Source organism: Bos taurus, chromosome 21 (assembly GCF_002263795.3).
Source record: "Bos taurus isolate L1 Dominette 01449 registration number 42190680 breed Hereford chromosome 21, ARS-UCD2.0, whole genome shotgun sequence".
NCBI classification, from domain to species: domain Eukaryota; kingdom Metazoa; phylum Chordata; class Mammalia; order Artiodactyla; family Bovidae; genus Bos; species Bos taurus.
In genome coordinates, this window is record NC_037348.1 from 61193434 (window position 1) to 61218697 (window position 25264).

A 25264-nucleotide genomic window follows, 5' to 3' on the forward strand; every position below is an offset into this window, starting at 1 on the left:
ATGTCGTGTCTGAGGTTCCCACTACATGAAGCCTTTTCTGACCCTCCCACCCCAAGAGAACGCTTGCCCCCAGTCTCCACCTAGTCTCTCTGTCTAGTTTTCTTTCAGAACTAAAGGATAACGCACTCACTTTTAATAGGTACTTCAGAGGCATCAACTCTGTGCTTGGTACCCTGCCGGGTGCTGGATGCTAGAGAAACAGGGGCACGCGAGGTCCCTAACTCCTGACAGACCCTTCACTTCACTGCCCTCATTTGCTCATGTAACTGTTTCTCCCTTTTGAACACAGACAGGCTCTGGGTCATACTTATTAATAATTCTTGAAAGAGTAAATCCTATGTATTTTTAATGAAAAGAATATATTGGCCTGCCAAATAGACGTATGTAGAAATTAACTTACATGTAACTTTTAGCTGGAGAAGTAGGAGGGGCTGTTCCAAAATCTTTTCCTCCATAAAGATGCCAAACAAGAGAGACTTCTTTAACCAGGTACCGAACGACAGGAATGGGAAAGTGTAACGGGGCTTTGCTCGTATCTGTCTTCTTAACAGGCAGACTAAAATAATTCTCTTTTATCACAATTGGATCATCAACCATTATCTTTACAACTGGTTCTTCTTCCTTCTCCTAAGACAAAGGAACAGTTAATACATACTCTCTTATCTAAGTAGAAACCATTGAGTACCATTCCCTTCTCAAGGGAAATTCTTGACTCTGCATTCTTTTGAATAATTTCCTTATATAAAGTGGACACTAAATACTGACAATAATTGTCACATAATACACTTTGCTTCCTTCACTACTTGCTCTTCTATGTGAATCATTCCTAAGAATTTTTTATAGTCTACAATTTGGCTTTTACTACTTGTTTGATAATAAAAAGGCATAGAGTCAGTGCTTAACCATTTTGTTTAGTGAACTGTGGATTCATTAAATCCAGACTATGCTTTTTAAATGTAAGCATGACAATAAAGTGGAAATTACATCTATTAGTCAACCATCAGCCTTCACACAAACCACATCTTATCTTTCCCCATTCTTGTGTTAACACCTCTGTATAGAACTCTCCTGCCATTTAATTTCATTACCCTGAAGAGGTACTTTAGGGTACAAACTACACACTTCCTCTGTAGTTCAATAAACCATGCAGGAGATTTTAAAAATAGCATTCTTCCGAGTCCCTCACAGACGTGTCATAAAAAGGGTAAAGTATAACAAACATTTACAAAGCATCAACAGTAAATTACAAAAGCAAGTAATTCTGAATTGTGAAGAGTTAACAAAATCTAAAGAATCTTTTTCAGATGACCTTTGGTCACTTCTATTTGTAACATTATTTCAAGACTTTAATTTTGTTATCAATTTACTACCTGAACAGTTGCTCTTGGTGCAAAAAGAATGCAAAAGTCGTCATTTTCCGTGGGCACGCCTGTCACTGCATCACTAATCAAGTGGTGGGTGAATGAGGCGTAAGTGGGGCCAGGCTCCTGGGACACGTTTCCACTCTCATCAGGAAACAGGAAGAGGTCTGAACAACATGGTTCCTGAACTTGAGATTTTTCATCAGAAACACCTAGGGGAAAAGATTACAACAGTCAATTTCGGCACATTTCGGAACATCAATAATAACAACATTTATTAAACACTTTAGTCATGAGTCAGTTATGCATTATGTTAGCGCTCTTACCCACAGTATCTCATTTATTTCTTACAATAATCTTCTGACTTCTAATAAAAAGACTAATAATAAGTTTTAAGTTTCCTAAGAAAACAGCAAACGATGAACTCATAAAGTTACAGACATCTCCTCAAAGTTATTCAGTGTCAGAGAAGTTCAGGAATTCGGCAGCAGGCAGTGAGTGTTGATTGCAGTTCTACTTTGGCCAGAATTGCATACTGAATTATGTCCTGTAGGTGGCGTTCTGGAACAAACTCTCCTTGGACGATATAGCAAGGGGAAGGGAAATCGCTGCACCCAGTGGTGCCTCACTTACAACTGCGGGAAATCTCTACCTGGGGTCCGGGGGTGGGGGGATTGGAACAGTTCCCGAGCATGTCTTCAGCCAGGCAATGATTCTGAGCAATAAAAAGACTCCTTGGGGCACTGGATACACAAACAGGACACAGATCAGCTATCTCAATATAAAGACAAAAAGTTGCATGTGTGCAAAAATCTGTATGTAGGAAATTTCCTGCTGGTCCAGTGGTTAAGACTTGCTTCTACTGCAGGGGGCACAGGCTGGGGAACTAGGATCCCGCATGCTGCAGAGGTGCACCCAAAAAATAAAATTAAAAAAAAAAATCTGTATGTGAACACTTATTTTTACACATTTATATCGCGTATTAGACACATTAATTCTTTCCCCATTCACTCATTCAAACCAAATCCTGTGATATGGACTAAAGACACTAAGATGAATATGGTGACATCTTAGCTTCACAAGGCTCACAAATTAGACTTTAAATTCTTCTGTGGCAGCATGTTGAACCCGTTCACACTTGTAAGTGCCCAGCACTCAGTACAGAATCTTGGGTAATGAAGCTGCTCAATAAATACTCATTAAATGTTCTTTCCAGTATAAGTAGGTTAGTTGCAAACATTTATTACAAATAATGCCTAGTACATAGGGAGCTAAAAATTCCCATTTGCTTCCTTAGCTCTGATTTATTCTAAATTAGAATGTAAGCAAAATTGAATGTGAGACTTTTATCACATTATGAAACAATTTTTTAAAATTAAGATTTCACAACATGTAGAAATTAGAATGCTCATCTAAACAGAAAAAAATGTTTTCTATATAAATACTTCAAAAATATTTAGACACTTCACTTGGCTTTCAGAATTCTCCGTCTGGCACCTCCCAATTATCTAATGTTATTAGCTAATTCTTCTCAATAAGAAGGGAACTTTTGCTACAGTATTAATAGCCTGAGTTACTACATCATTAAGGCTCACACACGCCTATCTGTGATTCTTGGCATTAATGACCTTGCTAAAATTATCTTCTCTTTTACTCTACACACCTAAGTCCTATCTACTTTTTCAAAGCCAACTCATCTCAGCTTTCACGAGTCTAAAGAGAGGATTCCAAATTTTTTCCAAACTGATTACAGAGTATATACTACCTTTTGAAGTGTCTTCTTCGATCATTTCTCAATCATTCTAAATACTAGCATCAGTCTGGTTTAGCGCCAGTTTCTTTTACTAAACTATAAGCTACCAGAAAACATAAGCTTTGTCTTGCAACTTATCTGTGTCTCCTATAAAAATCTGTTGTTGTTGTTGTTCAGTTGCTCAGTCACGTCCGACTCTTCGTGACCCCACGGACTGTAGCCCGCCAGGCTCCTCTGTCCATGGGATTTCCCAGGCCAGAATACTAGCCGTGAGTTGCCATTTCCTCCTCCAGGGCATCTTCCCCACCCAGGCAGCAAACCCACATCTCCTGCATTGGCAGGCAGATTCCTTACTGCTAAGCCACCAGGGAAGCCTCTGCTAAGTCACGTCAGTCGTGTCCGACTCTGTGCGACCCCATAGACGGCAGCCTACCAGGCTCCGCCGTCCCTGGGATTCTCCAGGCAAGAACACTGGAGTGCATTGCCATTTCCTTGTCCAAGGGAAGCCTCTAGCCAGTATTATTTATTTATTTACTAGATACTCAATAAACACAAACTGACTGACTAATAAATACCCACCAAAACTCAGACTTGTCTTTTAGTTACTTATTGAGCAATCTGTAAGAATGCAAACAATGTCAGCCTCAACTACATCGCAGCTCTCGGGGAAAAAGTCCTGGGTCTGTCTCACCATTAGACTGTGGTTTTACAGATGAAGCTGCTTCTTGCATGTCAATCTCCTCCATAGCATCACTCATCAAATCTCGTAATATCTGTTGATCTGCTTCAGGAAGTACTGGACCACGTGAGGATGACCGACCAACAGAATCTACCTACAGCCAAAAACACTAATTAGAAACAACTGAAAATGCTCTAAACAGCACACTACTTGAAAGTTATTTTGTCCTGGAAATAGACCACGTTTTATACAAACATCAGAAACGTGTTCATTTTTCTATATTCTACTCAACAGCTGTTACATTTTTAAGTCTTTAGTATCATTGTTTTCACCCCAATGACTGCTGGCAAATAGAAATAAGTGTGTTATCATCTCAATGCCAGCACAGTTTAACTGAATTTTGAAGAGGTAACAGATTAGAAGAGAAGAAAGGTGAAAAACGCTGCACTGAAGCTGGGGGATAAGGGATCTCTCTGCAGAGTCTGATCTGCTCAAATCTGACTGCTGCCATGACCTTCACCTTGGAGGCAAAGCCACTGCAGAGCCAAGTCTCATTTCTTGGAACAAACATATACCTAAAGACAGTAGGGGGAATATATGAGAGGGGAGATCTACTAAATGGTGGTTCATGAGGTTAAATTCTAGCACCAATGCTTAACAATTTATGTTAACGAACTATGGATTCATTAAATCCAAATCATGCATTTAAAATGTCAGCATGACTCTAAAATGGAAAGATTTCATTTGGAAGTGAAAGTGAAGTTGCCCAGTCATGTTCGACTCTCTGCAACCCCATGGACTATAGCCTACCAGGCTCCTCCGTCTATGGGATTTTCCAGGCAAGAGTACTGGAGTGGGTTGCCATTTCCTTCTCCATTTGGAAGGGATAATTTAAAATAATTTCTAATAAACTGTAGATTAACTTCTATGCAGTGTACATCATGCAAAATGCTGGGCTGGATGAAGCACTAGCTGGAATCAAGATTACAAGGAGAAATATGAAAAACCTCAGTAACGCAGATGATACCACCCTTACGGCAGAAAGCAAGAGGAACTAAAAACCCTCTTGATGAAGGTGAAAGAGAAGAGTGAAAAAGCTGGCTTAAAACTCAATATTCAAAATGAAGATCAGGGCATCCAGTCCCATCACTTCATGGCAAATAGATGGGGAAACACTGGAAACAGTGACAGACTGTATTTTCTTGGGTTCCAGAATCACTGCAGATGATGACTGCAGCCATGAAATTAAAAGATGCTTGCTCCTTGGAAGAAAAACTATGCCAAACGTAGACAGCACATTAAAAAGCAGAGTCATAATTTTGCCAACAAAGGTCCGTAGAGTCAAACCTGTGGTTTTTCTAGTAGTGATGTGTGGGGGTGAGAGCTGAACCATAAAGAAAGGTGAGCATCAAAGAACTGATGCTTTTGAACTGTGGGGCTGGAGAACTCTTGAATCCCTTAGACAGCAAAGATATCAAACCAGTCAATCCTCAAGGGGACCAACCCTGAATATTCACTGGAAGGACTGATGCTGGAGCTAAAGCTCTAATACTCTGGCCACCTGAAGCAAAGAACTGACTCACTGGGAAAGACCCTGATGCTGGGAAAGACCGAAGGTGAGAAGAGAAAGGGAACGACAGAGGACGAGATGGTTGGATGGCATCACTGACTCAACCGACATGAGTTTGACCAAACTCCAGGAGACAATGAAGGGAAGCCTGGTGTGCTGCAGTCCATAAGGCTGCAAAGAGTCGGACATAAATGAGCAACTGAACAACAACAAAAAAACTGGAAATTGTTTTTAAAAAGAGAAGAACCAGTAGGGAGAGTATGTCATCAATCACTTTATTATCAACGAGACAATAGCAGGAACAAGGAAACAAAAACAGAAGTGTCACCTAAATGAGGAGTAAGATCAGCCTGAGGGAAAGGTGACACGAGGCCTGTCAGATCGTTAGTGAGACTACTGACCTGAGGGGGCTGAGAATTCTGTCCACAGAAGAGGCCACGAAGAAGAATGAAAACACTGAAAAACAGAAAACGCTAAACAAACCGGACACTGTTCAATCTGGACATAGAGGGCAAAGAAGTGACAGCTAGGGGCACAGGAAAGCCCTGAACTGGGAATCGAAACATAGGCATATTGTGGCTGTATCTGCTCTTAATTAGGGTAAATTCCCTAAATTCTCTGGGTCTTGACTTATTCATCTACAAAATAGAGATAATAACCTTTAACCTGTTGACTGTACTGGGTAAGAGGAAATCACATTGAGAAAGTATACTCAAAATTGGATCCTTTCAAACATGAAAGAGAATATCACATAAATGAGTCTTCTGGTAATAATACTAATTCCTGCCATCTACTTTCTCATAGCATTTTTACATACAACTTGCATATAACAGGCTCTCGCATGATGATAAATGTTTTCTTTCTTCCCTGAGGACATACAAAAATAACGTAAGTCTGGGAAAATGTTTGCTGGTTGAGAAGATGAACGTTCTAAAATCAAGAGCATCAAACAGCAGAACTGTTTTCCCAAAAGGCCTGTGGAATCACCTTTCTAGGCCCCACTGCCTTAAAACTAAGGAACAGACAGATGATTTTTCAGTTTCCTTTTTACCCTACAACTGCCAAGAAGACCTCGCTAATGTCCCCATGCCACTCATCTGGATGGAACCGGGCCGGGCTAGTGATTTCTTAAGAATATGGTTGGTGGCTGTACCTTCACCTTTCTTTGAGGAGCTCCTGGCTTCACGTCTGCCTTGTTAGTGGCATGTAAGTCCCCATAGCTTGCAATATATTGAATTAGATTCATTAGAGCAGCACAAGAGTCTGAGCACGTTCTAACATGGACGACGTCACTCGAACAGTGCAATTCAAAGTGCGGTTCAGTCTGGACAGGAAAGAGGGAAAAAAAGGATAAGAACGTTTACCAAAACAAGAGAAGAAACATTTTCGCAGAGGTTTACATTAAATAAAATATAATTTGTTTTGCCACAGGAAATATGTATTTATAATAACTCAATCTTAATTTTAAAATATTTTATCTATTTCTGACCAAATTTAGGCAAGTAGAAAAAAGTTCAGTATGTTTTTAGCCTCTTCTATAAAATAAAAATACTCAAGTAAAAATATCTATTTATTTTAATAACTTACTTGCTCTCCATCGGAATCAGACTTTACTGCAGTTATGGTTAATTCCAAAAGTCCCATATCCATCACACGAACATAATCTAAACAAATTTTAATTAATAAAATATCTGAGTATAACTTTTAAAAAATGCTTATCCAACAGACATCTAATAAAACTAGCATTTCTTTAAAATTTGTGGCAGGCAGTACTGCAAATACTTATAATGGAAATACAGCTTCAACCTACAAAAATCCTACAGTTCTCTTTATTTTTAGTTAGAAACAAAATTTGCCTTATATTAATTAAGTATATATAATTTGATACATTTCATCAATGTTAGTGATATTACAAACTGGTATTACAATATTCAAACTGATAAGACCCTTCAGTTCAATTCAGTCACTCAGTCGTGTCCAACTCTTTGCCACCCCATGGACTGCAGCACGCCAGGCCTCCCTGTCCATCACCGACTCTTGGAGTTTACTCAAACTCATGTCCGTTGAGTTGGTGATGCCATCCAACCATCTCATCCTCTGTCATTCCCTTCTCCTCCCGCCTTCAATCTTTCCCAGCATCAGGGTCTTTTCAATTTAGTCAGTTCTTCGCATGGGGTGGCCAAAGTATTGGGAGTTTCAGCTTCAGCATCAGTCCTTCCAATGAACATTTAGGACTGATTTCCTTTGGGATGGACTGGTTGGATCTCCTTGCAGTCCAAGGGATTTTCAAGAGTCTTCTCCAACACCACAGTTCAAAAGCATCAATTCTTCGGTACTCAGCTTTCTTTATAGTCCAACTTTCACATCCATACATGACTACTGGGAAAACCATAGCCTTGACTAGACGGACCTTTGTTGGCAAAGTAATGTCTCTGCTTTTGAATATGCTGTCTAGGTTGGTCATAACTTTTCTTCCAAGGAGTAAGCATCTTTTAATTTCATGGCATTATTTCAGAGTTAAAATATTTAAAAAATATTGAGATACAAAAAATAAAACTGCATTCATCTATCCTAGATACTGTTTTTTTTAACTCTCACCTCTATTCAAATTTATAGTAACAGTATTACACTTGTCAGACAGGTGTAAAGCAGCTTCATCCAAAATTATTCTGGGGAGAAAAAAAAGATAAAATCAAGACCTGAAAAACTAACCTCAAATATACGCTGCATGATCACTTAGTTGTACCATTCTATCTCATATAAATGTTATCAAAGTCATATGAAGACTCTAACTTATAAATGTCATCGAACATTTTCTTTAAAACTCACTGTTTATGAGTAACAAATATTTAAATGGTGTGACTGAGATTAAACATCTGCTCAAATTAATTCTAAATTTTTAGCAGTTTTAATAGATGACCAAATCACAAAGTTTAAATTAGGAAAATAAAGTGCATCAAGTCTTATAGGAAGTTTATACATAAATGTTTTAAAAAGTAAACTAACAATCTCAAGAGTTAATTTTCACCCTAAAAAATGAAATACAGTAATGAACTGAAGAGATGTGATGAATCACCTGAGAAAGAAAAATGGAAAACTTAGATAAAGGAACATGACTAACAGTAAAAGAATGTTGCTTTTAACACACAATTGAGACTTTAATTAAAGGTATGTTTTGAACAGCTGCATTCAGTGGACAGTGAGGTTTATATGGTACCTGAGAGTAGAAGATGATTTATCCAAGGCGACACTACTTGAAACGCTGAATGTTTCAACAGTAAGAAGAGATCGGATTGGCAAATAAAGAGGCCTAATATGACACAGAAACAAGAGAACATTAGTCTGTCACAACAAAAGAAACCCCTTTAAGAGCATTTTGAACCTTAACTCTACTGAATATTTTTTTCAAAACTCAATACATATCTTAAAGAGTAAAACTTTATTTTGCTCCACTTAGGAACTCACCTATAATCAAGTGCACAGCTCCAGAGATGAACATGAAAGGTTGTAAATGAAGTTGGAGGATTATATCCCAGAACAGGTTCATCAGCAATATTCAAGAAGTATAAAATCTATAATCACAAAAATATAAAATGCCCTGCTTTAGAAGAAAAAAAGAGTTTTGATATGATATCCTTAATACCAACATGAAATAAAATAGCTTATAAAAAAAATCAACCATTTAATGAAAAATCATGTTAGAAGAAAAAAAAATCATCATTTGAAGGAATTTACTTCAAAAAGTATTTGCAAAACTAGGATTTGAAATGAAGAGATTCATCTAACAATCACACTGCTACAGGGATCTTGGAAAAATCATCTCCTATGAAACTACAAAAGTATGTATAATCTACCATCAACATGATTTTGCTTGGAATAATTTTTTTTGAAAAAAAAATAAATAAATAAAATTTTTTTTCCCTAAAGTCTGTTTAAAACTCTCCTTCTGGTTTTTCGTAAACCCACTGTGGGGAGAAGTTCCTTTCCCGTTCATTTATACCCAGGTCGGTCTGAAAACCAGTCCTCTCACCACCATTTACCCTCCTATATTTCTATCTAAATTAAAAGGTTAGGCTGAATCTCTCTCTTACCGACAGCCAGCAGACTAACCATCTCTCTATCCCCTCTCTATATACACTTTATGTTTCAGGATGTTTCTGAAAGCATTTAAGTTTAAAACAACTTATTTTCCAAAAGCAAAGAAAAGGTTTCTCTTTCTAAGAAAAATGAACAAGAATTACATAGAGTACAGTTTTTATTCTCAGGTAAAGAAGAGTGAACTTTACCCAAAGTTTCCTCTGAAAAAATATAATTAACCAAATACAGTTATTACATTGGAAATTTATTACATAAATCCTTATAAATGCCTCAATGTATGTTGTTGGCCTAGGGAATAATTCTGAAACTATGATACTTAAATATATGGTTATTAAAAAAGGAAAAAAAAGAATATACAGTTATAAGTGCAAGTCAACACATCATTTATTTTCCTCTATGACAGGCACTGTATTGGTCCTGTCCCTTTAATGACAGAAGATAACTCTGTTTTCGAGATGTTTAAGAACCAAACATTAAGGTAAAAAATCAATTACATTCTGGGGTGGTGATAATGTCCTATTTTCTAACATAAGAGGCAATGTTTATATAGGAGTATTTACTTCATGAAAATTCAACGAGCACTGAACATTTATGATTTGTGAACTCTTCAGTAAGTGCAGTACATACTAACAGAGTAAAAAATAAATCAATACATACGTCCCAGCTGTCTTACCTGCTCATGCCAGCTAAGCCCAGAAGGAAGCATTCTATGCTGGAGAGTAGCTCCTTTTAGCCCTACAGCAATGAGAAACTCCTACACAGAACAACACAAAAAGGTATGTTTATTACCTACATGACCTTCTAGTTCAAAACTTGAAAAATTTTTCTAAGAAAACAAATATCTTATATTTATGCAATCATTTTTATTAGCTAGTACTTGAATCAGCTGAGAGCTGAAGAATTGATGCTTTTGAACTGTGGTGTTGGAGAAGACTCTTGAGAGTCCCTTGGACTGCAAGGAGATTAAACCAGTCCCTCTGAAAGAAGATCAGTCCTGAATGTTCATTGGAAGGACTGCTGCTGAAGCTGAGGCTCCAATACTCTGACCACCTGATGTGAAGAACCGACTTATTTGAAAAGACCCTGATGCTGGGAAAGATTGAGGGCAGGAGGAGAAGGGGATGACAGAGGATGAGATGGTTGGATGGCATCACTGACTCAATGGACATGAGTTTGAGCAAGCTCTGGAAGTTGGTGATGGACAGGGAAGCCTGGTGTGCTGCATCCATGGGGTTGCAAAGAGTCAGACATGACTGAGAGACTAAATTGAAGTGAATCAAATCAAGAACAAGTATTTGATGGTATAAAATACACACCTTTGTATTGGACTCTGATTTATCAGACACTATTTTAACTGCAACAGACAGCATATTCAAAGTGTCTCCTCCAACACCATCTGAAGAAGCTCGACTGAGGCCATCTTCTTCAGAGGAATAAATAGTAGGTTCTAACCAATGTGGGCGGGTTGAACTAGGCAGTCGTGTTTCTGTAGAAGGAACTGCTCCATCCACTATGCCTATATCCACAATGAGGGGACAATATAACAGAATGATTACATGAAATTAACTCACGAACTTCTGTAACCCAAACAAAAATCCACGTTCTTCCACTGAACATAACATAACCCTGGAGGCAAAATGACCAAGAACTAGCTTGGCATTAATAATTCATTCTTCTCTACTAATGTTGGAATAAGTGAATCTTCAAGTTTACAAACAAAAAATTGAGATTTGAAATGTCAAGGAAGTTACATTTAAATAGGGAAATCTGATAAACATTAAGAATGTCCAAGTATCCCACTTCTATTCATGAAGTAACACAAGGAATGTACTGAAAGACCAGTATATTCTGTATGTACTACCAAAAGGAAATACCACTTGAGAGAAAATAATCAACTGATCAGTGTATAATAAGATATGGTATATCCATAAAATGGGCTATCCCTTGGCAGTAAAAAAGGAATGAAACACTGGTACATTTGGATTAACCTTGAAAACATCATGCCAAGAAGCCAATCACAAAAAATCTATTGTGGGATTCCATTTACATGAAACATCCAGAATATGCAAATCCATACAGACTGAGAATAAATGAGTGGTTTCTTAAGGCTGGCTTCCCTGGTGGCTCAGACAGTAAAGAATCTGCATGCAATTGAGGCAACACAGGTTCGATCCCTGAGTCGGAAAGATCCCCTGGAGAAGGGAATGGCTGGAGAATCCCACTGACTGAGGGATTTCTTGCCTGGAGAATCCCATTGACAGAGGAGCCTGGAGGGCTACAGTTCACAGGGTCACAAAGCGTTAGACATGACTGAGTGACTAACACTTCTTAAGGCCAGAGGGGACTTCAGGACTTCAGGGGTTTACAACTGAAGGTTACAGACTTTCTTTTGGGGGTGATGAAAATGTTCTCAAGTTGACTATGATAATGGTTACACAACTCTATGAAATACTAACAACCACTGAAATGTATACTTTCAATGGGTGAATTGCATGGAATGTGAATTATATCTCAATAAAGTCATTGCAAAAAAAGAACATAAAAGCCAACTTTTAATTTACAATAATTATTACTTTGCCAGTGGAATAGGACACCCCATGGAAAATAATTTCTAATATCTATTTCTGTTCTCAGTAAATTTTCTTTATTAAGCAAGATTTAAACGCGTCTAACCAGCAGTGAACAAGCACACCTTCTCCACACTTGCCCCACCTTTGTGGTAGAGGCTGAAACTGCCGCAGTGAAGGCACACGTAGTGCTTGTCGTCGAAGCCTTCATACTTCGTCACACAAAGTAACGAGCCGCTGCTGAACTCTAACCAGAATTCACCATGCTTGTTTTCCAACAGATCTCCGTTATCTTGCTAATAAGAAGATCAGAAAACACAGAGAAGTCATTAGTTAAGTGCAGAAAAGTAAGAAGGACCCTCAAGATGCTCCTTGATTCAGGTCAGGAGGATCTCCCCACTGCGGCAAAGCTGTCTGGTTCCTGAACCATCCAACATGGCGGTATGAAAAATGCTAGGTCAGGCCTCTTCAGCCAAATGATCCCGTCCTGCATCCTCCTTTACAACAGGTAAATTACTGTTACCACTTCAAGAGTACAACTGCCATGTTTAGAAGGTTCATATAATGTCTATCTTTTGATCTGCCATGAAAGCTAAATTTCCAAAGCTGCTGTCATCATGGCACACCTCAGAAAACTGACTTTTATCACTCACTGAAACAACCTCAAACTACCTCAATGACTGACTGGGTGTATCATGGTAGTTTTAAAATGAGGTGCACTTGAAAAATCACTTTAGATCTGTAAATCCTTACCTTTACATCTGTAAACACTGCAATTAACCCATGATTAATACTCAGAAGAACTGAGAGAAAACTCTGTGAGTTCTTGTTCTGGGAGTCTAGTTTTTTTTTCCTACGAGAACGATAATTGGGATCAACAGTAGAAAAATACTGCAAAGTCTCCTCCTCAGATCCACTTTCCTCATCTATGAGAAATAAATGGCACAATTACAGCTGTTCTAACAGCTTATTAAAATAAAAGGACATTCAAACTTGAACATTATCACAAGAATATTCATTTTACCTGTTTATTTTTACAAAGAATCAGGTATGATAATAAAAATGTACCTTCTATGTTTTTCGCTACCACTGAACTTCAGACAGTGTATATACTATCACTATAAATATAACATTTAATTAATAACATTATTAATAAACAGAAATGGGAAAATACTATGTCAGTAAAAGATATAATAAAATATTGTTATAAATGGGGAACACCAAACAAACATTTTTAAATCCATCAATTTAAAAGGTTACTACTTTGTTTACTGGTAAACCAGGCATTCTAATTCAGAAGAAATCTAAAATATATTACCATAGTGAACTGTAGATTTAAACGGACTAAAACTATCCTTGCTGAAGGTATTAATCAGCTGACTGGCTACTGAAAGCCCAATACCATACGAAATATTTTCAAATGTCTCTACTGGCGAAGGAGCTGTTGGTTCCCAGAGCAGCAAATCATTGAAGATCCTATGAAGACAAAAGTTGAAAAATAAATACATAACTCCTACTTCAACTAAAGGCAAACCACAGGATACTCCTTTAAGAAGTCACATGAATAGCAATTTTTCTAAAGGGTGAAATGAAATTTCTTTCAATGGAAAAATAATTGATATATTTTTCAGGGCAGTGAGAAAGGCAGCTGTACAATTACATACCTAGTTAGCTATCTGCCTAGTTTTACCAGTGTTAATACAGATCAAATTACATACATCTGAACGCATTTAAAGGAGGTTTATTAAAAATAAAAACACATAAATAACAAAAGGAAGACTATACATGTATATGAAAACACTCTGTAAACTACAGCCTCAAACCTATGGGACAGCCAAGGGAGAATTATTTTCATTTTACACTTGAAGAAACTGCCTCATAAAGGTTAAGTGACCTGCCCAAGGTCACAAAGCTAATTAACGGGAGAGCCAGGACCAGAGCCCAGATTACGTCTGGCTCCCTGCTCAGTTCTTTCCATTGCTCATGGTCTCTAGGGATATCTGCTTTTTCTTTCTTCAAGAGAAAGCACAGCTTCACTGGGAAATTTGTATGAGATGAAGAAGCATATAGAACAGGGAATAAAGAGAGGAAACTCTTCTAACTCACAGAACAGCCAAGTTAATACTGATAACTACTGGGGTGATACATGTTCAGCCAGGCTAATATCACATCCCACTTTTTGAAAGAGATATTTGTCATTTCTCAGATATCCCCAGCCCCACCACTCACCTCCACGTTGTCATGAAAACTGAGACTTTAAAATGCCCTTTACAAAGATTTTTGTTAGGCCTGGACCCATTGAGTATCCTTCACAGGCATAATGCAGTAGTCACTGCACCTAGAATACTCTATTTTCTTGTTTCCCTTCCCTAGACTGAAGCCCCTCAGAGAGAGGGACTTGTGCCTTAGTCATCTTTACATGTGCCGAGCACGGTGGCCGTGACACAGCGGGCACTGAAGGTTTGAAGGGAGGACCAGCGGATGACTCACATGAAGGACTGCCAAAAGCACAGGCTCATCGTAAAGCCTAGTGTGAATGCCAGCAAGGTGACAAGCGATGACGCAAACCCTGGCCCCTTCCTGCGAGAAGCCACTGGTCTAGGAACTTCCTGGGCCAACTCCTGAGCTTCTGAGGCCCTAGAAAGTACAAGCCAGGACTGAGTACTGTCACTCTCCATAAACTGCAATCCCAACCCAAAAGGGCTCTTTTTGGAAGCATCACTGGGTAAAGAACACCAGACACTCAGGGCAGAAGCATGTCCTCTCAGACACAGACAGCGATGCCCACACCTGTTCGGTACTCATGTGGCTCATCGTCTCTTGGGCACATTACTCACAGGACAAAGAAACAAGAGTCTAAATCCAGGTCGTAGTCTAAACTCCTATATGAAGAAACAGTGAAAGTATAAAATGAAGAATTTCCTCAGGAAATTTTCCTTTACCTTATTCCCTACAGCTATAGGTTAAAGAGAAATTATTACTTTGAATAAAACCTGGAGTTTGTAGTATGAGACCTGCAAACCTAAGTTTCATATGATTTTACATTTTGGTCTAAACACAGTCTTGACACCATTAATACATTAAGTGATGTTTTAAATCAAGAAAGGAAACATTTAAGACTATGATCCAGCAACCCCACTGCTGGGCATACACACTGAGGAAACCAGAAGGGAAAGAGACACGTGTACCCCAATGTTCATCGCAGCACTGTTTATAATAGCCAAGACATGGAAGCAACCTAGATGTCCATCAGCAGATGAATGGATAAGAAAGCTATGGTACATATACACAATGGAGTATCACTCAGCCATTAAAAAGAATACATTTGAATCAGTTCTAATGAGGTGGATGAAACTGGAGCCTATTATACAGAGTGAAGTAAGCCAGAAGGAAAAACATAAATACAGTATACTAACGCATATATATGGAATTTAGAAAGAGGGTAACAATAACCCGGTGTACGAGACAGCAAAAGAGACACTGATGTATAGAACAGTCTTATGGACTCTGTGGGAGAGGGAGAGGGTGGGAAGATTTGGGAGAATGGCAATGAAACATGTAAAATATCATGTAGGAAACGAGTTGCCAGTCCAGGTTCGATGCACGATGCTGGATGCTTGGGGCTGTTGCACTAGGACGGCCCAGAGGGATGGTATGGGGAGGGAGGAGGGAGGAGGGTTCGGGATGGGGAACACATGTATACCTGTGGCGGATTCATTTCGATATTTGGCAAAACTAATACAATTATGTAAAGTTTAAAAATAAAATAAAAAAAATAAACAAATAAAAAAAAAAAAAGAAAGGAAACATTTAAGATATTTAGAGATATCACCGTGGTTTTGTGGCTATGAGCCTGAAACATAATGAAGGCTTGGTAAATATCTGATTTAATAAACCAGGTAGAGAATTTTTTGTATTCTATTCTAAAGGACTTTTGACATAGGAGAAAAAAAAATCTTCCTGTATTTAAGACTGTCTTTCTAAGAAGAGTGAGAGCACTAAAGGAATGCATGCTCAGTCACTCAGGCATGCCCGACTCTACAACCTCATGGACTACAGCCCACCAGGCTCCTCTGTTCATGGGATTTTCCAGGCAAGAACACCGGAGAGGGTTGCCATTTTCTCCTCCAAGACTAAAGGAATAAACCATTATTTTAAATGTATGCAGTAAAGGCAGAGTTGGTTATAACTCCTGCTCAGAAAGATATTTTTAAATTTTATATATAGTAAAGGGCATTACTGAGACATTTAGCAAAATGTTAATGGGGTCGGAGAGTTAGATGTTAATGCATAATATTAATTTTCTCATTCTGATGGCTGAACTATGGTTAGGTAGAAGAATGTCCCTGTTTGTGAGAAATACACATTCAACTGCTCAAGGCTGAAGGGACAGAAACTCAGCAACTTACTCTCAAATGATTGAGGGGATAAAAAGCTCTTTATACTGTACCTGCAACATTCCTATAAGTTTGAGAATGTCTGAAAATTTTTAAAATAAAAAAATGTAAATACAAAGCCAAATGAAGGGCAAAGAATTCATACTGAGTAACTGAGATACATGATTTCTATGATCCAGAGGGTGGGAACACTGCAGTATTTATACAACCCTAGGGGCCTCAGAGACAGAGAAGAGAGCAGAGTAAGAGAGAACAGAAGCTCTCTTAAGCAACCCTACCTAACCAGCTCCCCAGATGAACAGGTGATCTCCAGTTTGCCAATTTACTACCCCAGCTGCCAGACTGACCGGCCCTCTAGATGCTACCTGTCTACTGCTGGTGGACGACTCCCCAGCCCACCTAAGAACTTCTGCCTCCAGAGCTGTACTGTATGCTTCGTCTAGTCATCAATGACTATACTCCTTGTATAGTCACCTTGGGTCCATTGCATTTGGCCCCAGATCTGCTCATACCAGCTATATGCAATTGTAAGCAGTTTAATTCAGTACTGTGCTAACTGATGACTTTTAAGTATATAGAATGAAGGGAAAACATCTTAAAAACCTGAAAGGATTCTGCACTCAGACTGGCTTCAAACTATTTTTTCACTCTACGTTAAAGAAATTGAAACTGATAGCTGTAGCCAAAGCCTTGAGTATACATCAAGAAAAAAAATTCTAACCAGTGGCTCATAATCAAAAAAGGCCTGGGCCTGTATTTTAAAAAGAGGTGGTAAATGAACAAATATTTGTAAATGCAATGTTTCAGGTGTGTATTACAATTTTGATGTCCCAATTTAACCTGCTCAATCAGTGCAGGAGACAGAAGCGGATGAAGGCCTCTGACCTCTGGGCTGGACCTTGCACTAACTGTTTCATTTTGCTCAGTCTTAGCCCTGCACATTAGTTAGTTTGGTAGACATTCCTCAGCCAAAAAATAAGGAGAGTGATCTAGAGATTAGTGATTTCCAAACTTTAGATCATGTATAAATCCAAATCCTATTTGGCACTAAATCTACAGCAGGCTTCCCTGACAGCACAATGGTAGAGAATCCACTTGCCAAAGCAGGAGACGCAAGAGATGAAGGTTCGATCCCTGGACTGGGAAGATTCACTGGAGGAGGAAATAGCAACCCACTCCAGTATTCTTGCCTGGGAAATCCCATGGACAGAAGAGCCTGGCAGGCTACAGTCCATGGGGGTCACAAAGAGTTGAACACAACTGAGTGACTGAGTACACATACACGCAAATCTATAGCAGAAACAACAGTGTGCAGTTTCAAGATTAACAAAAATTTGGAAAACTTGTTTACATGTGGGAAGCTACAATAACAGATATTAAGGACATCTTTTTTTCTAGAAACCCACATCGCCACCTTTCAGCTCTGCCAGAGTGGATGGGAATGGCAATATTAGAGGGCTGCGGGGTGTTTGCTCTTTGCCAGGCGCTGTTCTCAGAACTTGCCAAACGTTATATCATCTAATGCTCCAAACCAGCCTCTGAGGCCTGTACAAGTCTCACTGCCATTTTATAGGTGAGGAAATGGAGCTCCTGGGAACTAGGTACATTGTCCAAGATCTTCATCTATGATCTTTCTACTCTAGAAGGCCATTTATTTCAACATATTTGCTTGGTATATATGTTTAAGGGTATTTAAATATGGTAAATTTAAGTTTTTATACACAAGTTGTAAGTTAAGAGTTTCTAATTCTAACAAGATGTGTGTGTGTGTGTGTGTGTGTGTGTGGGTGTGGGTGTTTTAAACTCTCAGGAGGGACACTCCTTGTACAAAGACTCTAGGACTCTGATTCTACACCAGTGTCTCTTGGCCCTCTATCCAAGTATCTTTCAACTCTTTTCACATCACTGTCAGTTCAGTTCAGTTGCTCAGTCGTGTCCAACTCTGCGACCCCATGGACTGCAGTGCCCCAGCCTTCCCAGTCCATCACCAACTCCCGGAACTTGCTCAAACTCATGTCCATCGAGTCGGTGATGCCATCCAACCATCTCGTCCTCTGTCGTCCCCTTCTCCTCCTGCCTTCAATCTTTCCCAGCATCAGAGTCTTTTTCAGTGAGTCAGTTCTTCGCGTCAGGTGGCCAAAGTATTGGAGTTTCAGCTTCAGCATCAGTCCTTCCAATGAACATTCAGGACTGATTTCCTTTAGGATGGACTGGCTGGATCTCCTTGTAATCCAAAGGACTGGTTAAACTTAGAAGCTCTAATTTATAACTTGTGTATAAAAACTTAAATTTACCATATTTAAATACCCTTAAACATATATACCAAGCAAGTATTTTGAAATAAATGGCCTTCTAGAGTAGAAAGATCATAGACCCTGAAGAACTTGGATAGTTTACCTAGTCCCCATGAGCTCCGTTTCCTCAGCTATAAAATGGCAGTGATACTTGTACAGGCCTCAGCGCGTTGTCGTATCACTGTACACAGAGGCATTTTCTCAGTACTCTGCAGTAAAGGGACAGAGGGCAACCAGGCGACCTAGGGTGGAGGGAATAAATACTTCACACAAAGAAACCCTGTTACCAGATGCACTGGTTAGGAAACTCTGCTGTGACAATAGCCCACCACAACAGTACTGGTTCTATAATCAACACCATACAAAGTACACTGAAAGAGTCAACAATATTAAAACAGGAAAAGAAAAGAGGGAAGAGGGAAATAGCGAGGTAGGGTGGGAAAGAGGCAGTGAGGCAGGAAAGTTCAATCCCAAAGATTTAAATTAACATGTTTAAACTCACCTATTATAAAGCTTCTCATAAAAGCTTTTATTAGGTAGTGTTATATGAATATTGGGTAATGTAAGTTCCAGCACATAGTGAGAATTGCTGATTGCTTTATTCTGAAACTCTGTCATTTCTACAGGGTCTCCTGGCATCACCATCTAGAACATAACAGTTTAGTGCAAAAAAAAAAAAAAGCATCAAATAACCATTTTATATTTAAAAGAGTAATAGTATCTGCTTATCCTACCCATATGACATGGTATGTGAGCAAATAAATAAGCATGTAACTTTTAACCAAGGGGGGAAAAAACATATGTTATTCAATTTTGGAGCTAAAAATCTAGCAAAAACTGTATACAAAGTATTTTTTAAAAGATAAAGCATTAAAACCATGGCTATCTGACAGAGGGGGCAAATCTGTTGTTGCTTGCTCACACTTTTACTTTACCTGTTCATTTTCAAACATTACTCTACGGGAAGAGAAGGGAGACGGAGCTGGCCTTCTCAGATCACAGACATCCTTCAGGGAATGAGCGCCTCCCTCCTCTTCCTCCTGATAGTGGCCGTCACTTTCCTCTTCCTCCTCAGCTGCTATTCTCTCCAAAATGGAATGCATGGCTGGTGGGTTCACTTTTAGTACAATTCTGACAGCAAAGAGGATTTTAAAAAGCAAGATCTAAGTGTAAACTGCAAAACTAACTTGTATACAACTAACACAAAGGCCACTGATTAAATCATTAACAACAGGCGTAAAGTTTGATTATGTCGAATGTAACCCACTCCTATAATCTTAAAAGTGGAATTGATAAAATAAGCAAATAAAAGAAAGGCATTAACATTTTACACTTGAATAACCGGAAACACTCATCTTTTGAGAATAAAAGGGATACTGAAAATTTCATTAACAAAGTTACAGTTACCAAAGGGGTAAGGAGGTGGGGGAGAGATAAATGAAGAATTTAGGATTAGCAGATACACACTAGTATATATAACATCAAGCTCCTACTTATAGCAAGGACAATTATATTCAATGTAATAAATTGTAATGGAAAAGAATATGAAAAAGAATATGTGTGTGTGTGTGTGTGTGTGTGTGTAACTGAATCACTTTGCTGTACACCAGAAATCAACAGAATATTATAAATCAACTATAAATCAATAAAAAATTTTTAAATTTCATTAACAACTAGCACATTTACCTTAGAATTCTATGTATTATCATTAAACCAAATCCTGCATGCCAGCTATTTGGCTATCATGGAATACTCTCGCATACCTAAGAAACCTCATCTTATATACACTGCTCAAATGGAAAAGGAGAGATTGGTAGGGGAGTATTTTAGAACTGCAATAACAAGAGTAATCTTCCCCTTTAGAAATTTCAGTAATAAAAGGCTAGTGTTATTGGGTGCCAGGAGCCGGCATATTGCATATTGAGTGCATACTGCATATTGCATATTGAGTGCAGCACTTTCCACAGCATCATCTTTCAGGATCTGGAATAGCTCAACTAGAATTCTATCACTGCCGGGAGCCAGCGTGAGGAACTCCACCTGTGGCAAAGGTCATAAGGAAGGAGGCTCGGCATACGCAAAGGCGGGATCGAGCCTCAGGAGTCCTCCTGGAAATTCTCGAGCACCTACCCCCAAAACCAGAGTCTGCCTACTTTCTGCTTTGTGCTCTCACCTACACCTCTGACTTTATAGGGGGGGAGGAGGGGGTGGCTGTCCCCCACTACCTCTCTCTGAAAAAAGAGTTAGCTTACAGCTCCAGTTAATAAAGTTCCTGGGTGTGATAGTGTTTCAACCTACATACTCCTTTGGAAGTCCTCTAGCCTGCCTGAATAGGTTTTTCCGGCCACATGTGATCGCTCAGAGCCTCCCAACTGTGAGAGGCATGAAATGTTCTAAACTGTCTAAATACAGAGTCCTTTGAGCAGTTAAAAGATTGATTAGAAATTGTATTGGTAAAGGGTTTTTCACTTGTTGGGCCAATGTTTGCTGCTAAGTCTCCATATCCCTTACCTGCTGTGTCCCTGGCAGTATATTGATTAATATAATTGGTGTAAGTAGTAGCTTTAATGTTTGTAACCTTGGACCCTTGAGTTAATTCTTTTCTTGATTGAGCCCACCACACCTTTTCCCTATAGGAATGCAACTTTATCTAATGCTTTTGGAGGGTGGCTCCTGACTTTGGAATAATCACCTTTAGAGAAAAATAAGTTTCTTAAAATGTTAACAGGCCTCCTGGCCAGAAGATGATGTAAATCACCTGAACTTTTGCATATGATAAGTTTGAAAGTCTGGCTTCGATTAGGATCAGGAACTGCTGTCCTTGCATGACTCTACCCCTTCCCCCATTATCCTCTGTGCATAACTTAAGGTATAAAAACTACTTTGGAAAATAAAGTGCGGCCCTTGTTCACCGAAACTTGGTCTCCCCATGTTGCGCTCTCTTTCACTCTGGCTGAGTCTCCATCTGGAACGCAGAACCCACCATGCTTACTAATTACGCCTGGGCTTCTAAGATCCAACCGGGGAGGCCTCAGTGTCTCCTCTCCTTCGGGAGAATGGAAGGACGCCTGCGGCCTACGTAAGTGGTGCAAACTTCTTGTCTTGAAGTTTTATTGGTCTCCCGAGTAAACCAAGCTACTCAGCCTCTTTTCTCCACTGAATTTCCTCACTGAGCTGTCCTCATTCTATTACTCTTTATATCTTTGATAAATATTTAAATAAATAGGTCACCTATGCCGTCTCTCCTTCGAATACCCTGGATCAGCCGGGGCTGGACGCCGGCAATTGGGGGTGTTTTTATTACAGCTACAAACCCCAAACATCAGGAGCTAACAGTTTTTGAAGACAGGCGCTTCTGTCCAGAATAAGGCCAGTCCTTTCCTAACCCACTGTGGCACATCACTAGCACCAGGCTCTGTGGTCTCCTTCTCACCACACCAGCCTGCGCCACGAGGCACGGCACTCTCAAACAAATCAGCTCTGCTGCATCTACAACAGTTCCCTTGTTTTTCCTAAGAAGGCGGTGCCAGTTGCTACTAGTTATAAATTAAAACAACTGGTTCCTAATTTATAGATATGCTAATGTGAACTGTGCTTTCAAATTACCTAACTGAAATAGATTCATTCATGATGAAAACCCCTGGTTGTTATCAGCCATGCACTGACGTGCCTGTCCTAGGGTCTGACAGGTCTCATACACAGGGCATGGGGGTGTGGAAGAAGGCAGGCAGAAAAATGGCACAGGAACGAGCACAATTGTTTGCTTTGTTTGTTTGTCTTTGGCTGCACCACGTGGCTTGTGGGATCTTTAGTTCCCCAACCAGGAAGTGAATCTGCATCCCCTGCAGTGGAAGTGCAGAGTCCTAACCACTGGACTGTCAGGTGAGTCCCACGATCACCGTAATTTTTTAATCATAGACTCAGTTTTCTTTATTCACATACTAAGTTTTCAGTATAATAAAGGATCATTCCTGCTGCTGCATTCCTGCTAAGTCAATTCAGTCATGTCTGAGTCTCTTCAAACCCATGGACTGTAGCCCGCCAGGCTCCTCTGTCCATGGGATTCGCCAGGCAAGAATACTGGAGTGGGTTGCTATGTCCTTCTCCAGGGTATCTTCCCGACCCAGGGATCGAACCTGCATCTCTAGCAGCTCCTGCTCTGCAGGTGGATTCTTTACTGCTCAACCACTGGGGAAGCCCACTATCAGGCTAATTTAATTTTAAAAAATCATTTCTCCTGCCTAAGAAACCCTGAAGCAGTAGTTCTCTAAATCCAACTGCACTCTGAAATCACCAGGTATACTTTTTTCCCACTGAAGTGTAGTTGATTTACAATGTTGTGTTAATTTCTCCTGTTCATCAAAGCGATTCAGTTATACATGTACATGCATTCTTTTTGTATATTCTTTCCATGATGGTTTACATAGGATACTGAATACAGTTCCCTGTGCTACACAGTAGGACCTTGTTTATCCATTCTGTATATAATAGAATCTGCTAATCCCAAACTCCCGCTCCATTCCTCCCGTATGCCCCTCCCCCTTGACAACCACAAGACTGTTCTGAGTCTATTCCTGTATCCTAGATACGTTCATCTGTGTCATATTTTAGATGCCACTTATAAGTGATACTATATGATATGTCTTTCTCTTTCTGACTTACTTCCCCTCAGTATCTCAATCTCTAGTTCCATCCATGTTGCTGCAAAGGGCATCATTTCATTCTTTTTTACTGAGTAGTCGAAGGTATACAGGTGGAACATCTTTTTTAATCTATTCATCTGTCTATGCACATTGAGGCTATTTCCATGTCTTGGCTATTTTTAATAGTACTGCTATGAACATATCACCTGGTATAATTTTTAAACTATACTGATACACAGGCTCTATCTCATAATCTCAAGGTGGAGCCCAAGAATCTGTTTTGAAAAAGCTCCCCAGATATGAAAACACTTTTCTGAAATAACCGCTGACTACAAAATTCATCTGACAATTAACCAAACAGTGCTGTATGATTTCTCTTCTACTAAAGCCCTTTATAAAAATGAACTATTTTTAGAATGGTTAATGATTCTGCTGTCCATCTAATTAGGCTGGGTAACCTGAGGCAGAGAACACACTATGTATGTCCATCTCTGCCAGTTATCTCACAGTCACCTCTGATAAAGTAGTACTCACTACATATCTTTAATTTTTCCATTTTCCTCTGGGTTCTCTCATCAAGGCTGGATACTTTTAGCTTAAATTTATGGCCAAAATGTCAGTCAAAAAAGCTACAGTAACTTATTTTTAAAAGAGAAGTCTCATTAAATGCGTGTGTCATATACACTGGCTTACTCACCGCGGCCAGTCAAAGTCATCTGATGACGTTGTATCTCCATCTCCTCCACTAGCCACATGGAAAAACTTAATAGATGGTTCTCCTTTGTCTTCCTGGAATGACCCTAATAAAACAAGACTGATTAATGGAAATGCATTTCTTCTCCCACATTAAGAGAAAAGATACTTGCTTCCTTAGATGAGCACAGATCCTCTAAATCAGGGACATGGTGCAGCATTAAGTCCAACAACATGTATGCATTTGTTTCTGCTGCACATGTACACATGAGGAGACAGGATGAGCAGATAAATTAAAGACGCTGTATTCTGTACAAACTCAAATTCTTATGCACTGATGGTTAACCAATGGTGTAAGGTGCATAATCATATTAAATATAGTAATTGCCACTTACTGAGTGCCACTTACGATCACCACTGCACAAAGAAAACTCACTGGAGATTAGTATGATGGTTCAAAGTTCAAGCTCTAGAATGAGACTTGGGTTTGAATCTTGACTCTGCCATCTACTACACTGACCTTGGGACGTACCTCTTAAGACATCTGCAGATTCTTCACATATGATAAAAATAATTGGAAATAACAAGCCTCCTGTAACTATGATGATTAAAGGAAACAAGATCAGGTGTGTGCAGTGTTCAGCACACAGCAAATAGAGTGACAGTGAAAAACTTTGACTACTATTAACCCTACAATAAGAAAGTGGTAGGTGGTACTGAAAGGCAGGCTACTGGAGCAACTAAGTCCGTGCACCATAACTACTGAGCCCATGTGCCGCAGCTACTGAAGCTCACACACCTAGAGGCCACACTCCACAACCAGAGGAGCAATCACAGTGAGAAGCTGTGTACCACAATTGGAGAGTAGCCCCTGCCCGTTGCAACCAGAGAAAAGCCCATGCAGCAATGAAGACCCAGCACAGCCAAAAATAAATAAATCTTTTTTAAAAGTAAGCTGCTGCTGCTGCTGCTGCTGCTAAGTCACTTCAGTTGTGTCCGACTCTGTGCGACCCCATAGACGGCAGCCCACCAAGCTCCCCCATCCCTGGGATTCTCCAGGCAAGAACACTGGAGTGGGTTGCCATTTCCTCCTCCAACGCACGAAAGTGAAAAGTGAAAGTGAAGTCGCTCAGTTGTGTCCGACTCTTAGTGACCCCATGGACTGCAGCCCACCAGGTTCCTCCATCCATGGGATTTTTCTAGGCAAAA

The 25264-nt window shown here is 39.5% G+C and overlaps 1 protein-coding gene across 7 annotated transcripts in view; it reads right to left on the reverse strand.

Moving 5' to 3' along the window:
* The window catches only part of ATG2B (autophagy related 2B), an 81474-nt gene that overhangs the window by 25877 nt on the left and 30333 nt on the right, over window positions 1–25264 (reverse strand). For 2 of the 7 annotated variants that reach the window (XM_024981789.2, XM_024981792.2), the window contains 18 exons: window positions 24060–24162; window positions 19655–19850; window positions 19222–19364; window positions 14519–14665; window positions 13347–13504; window positions 12782–12954; window positions 12174–12324; window positions 10778–10977; window positions 10135–10215; window positions 8829–8935; window positions 8581–8673; window positions 7962–8032; window positions 6951–7027; window positions 6517–6687; window positions 5765–5782; window positions 3806–3947; window positions 1371–1573; window positions 401–627 (listed from right to left, as the gene is read on the reverse strand). In XM_024981789.2, coding sequence (XP_024837557.1) covers window positions 401–627; window positions 1371–1573; window positions 3806–3947; window positions 5765–5782; window positions 6517–6687; window positions 6951–7027; window positions 7962–8032; window positions 8581–8673; window positions 8829–8935; window positions 10135–10215; window positions 10778–10977; window positions 12174–12324; window positions 12782–12954; window positions 13347–13504; window positions 14519–14665; window positions 19222–19364; window positions 19655–19850; window positions 24060–24162 — 2461 coding nt within the window. The remainder of the gene's footprint in view (window positions 1–400; window positions 628–1370; window positions 1574–3805; window positions 3948–5764; window positions 5783–6516; window positions 6688–6950; window positions 7028–7961; window positions 8033–8580; window positions 8674–8828; window positions 8936–10134; window positions 10216–10777; window positions 10978–12173; window positions 12325–12781; window positions 12955–13346; window positions 13505–14518; window positions 14666–19221; window positions 19365–19654; window positions 19851–24059; window positions 24163–25264) is intronic. The other 5 variants (XM_024981790.2, XM_005222200.5, XM_005222199.4 and 2 more) reach the window with 5 other exon arrangements.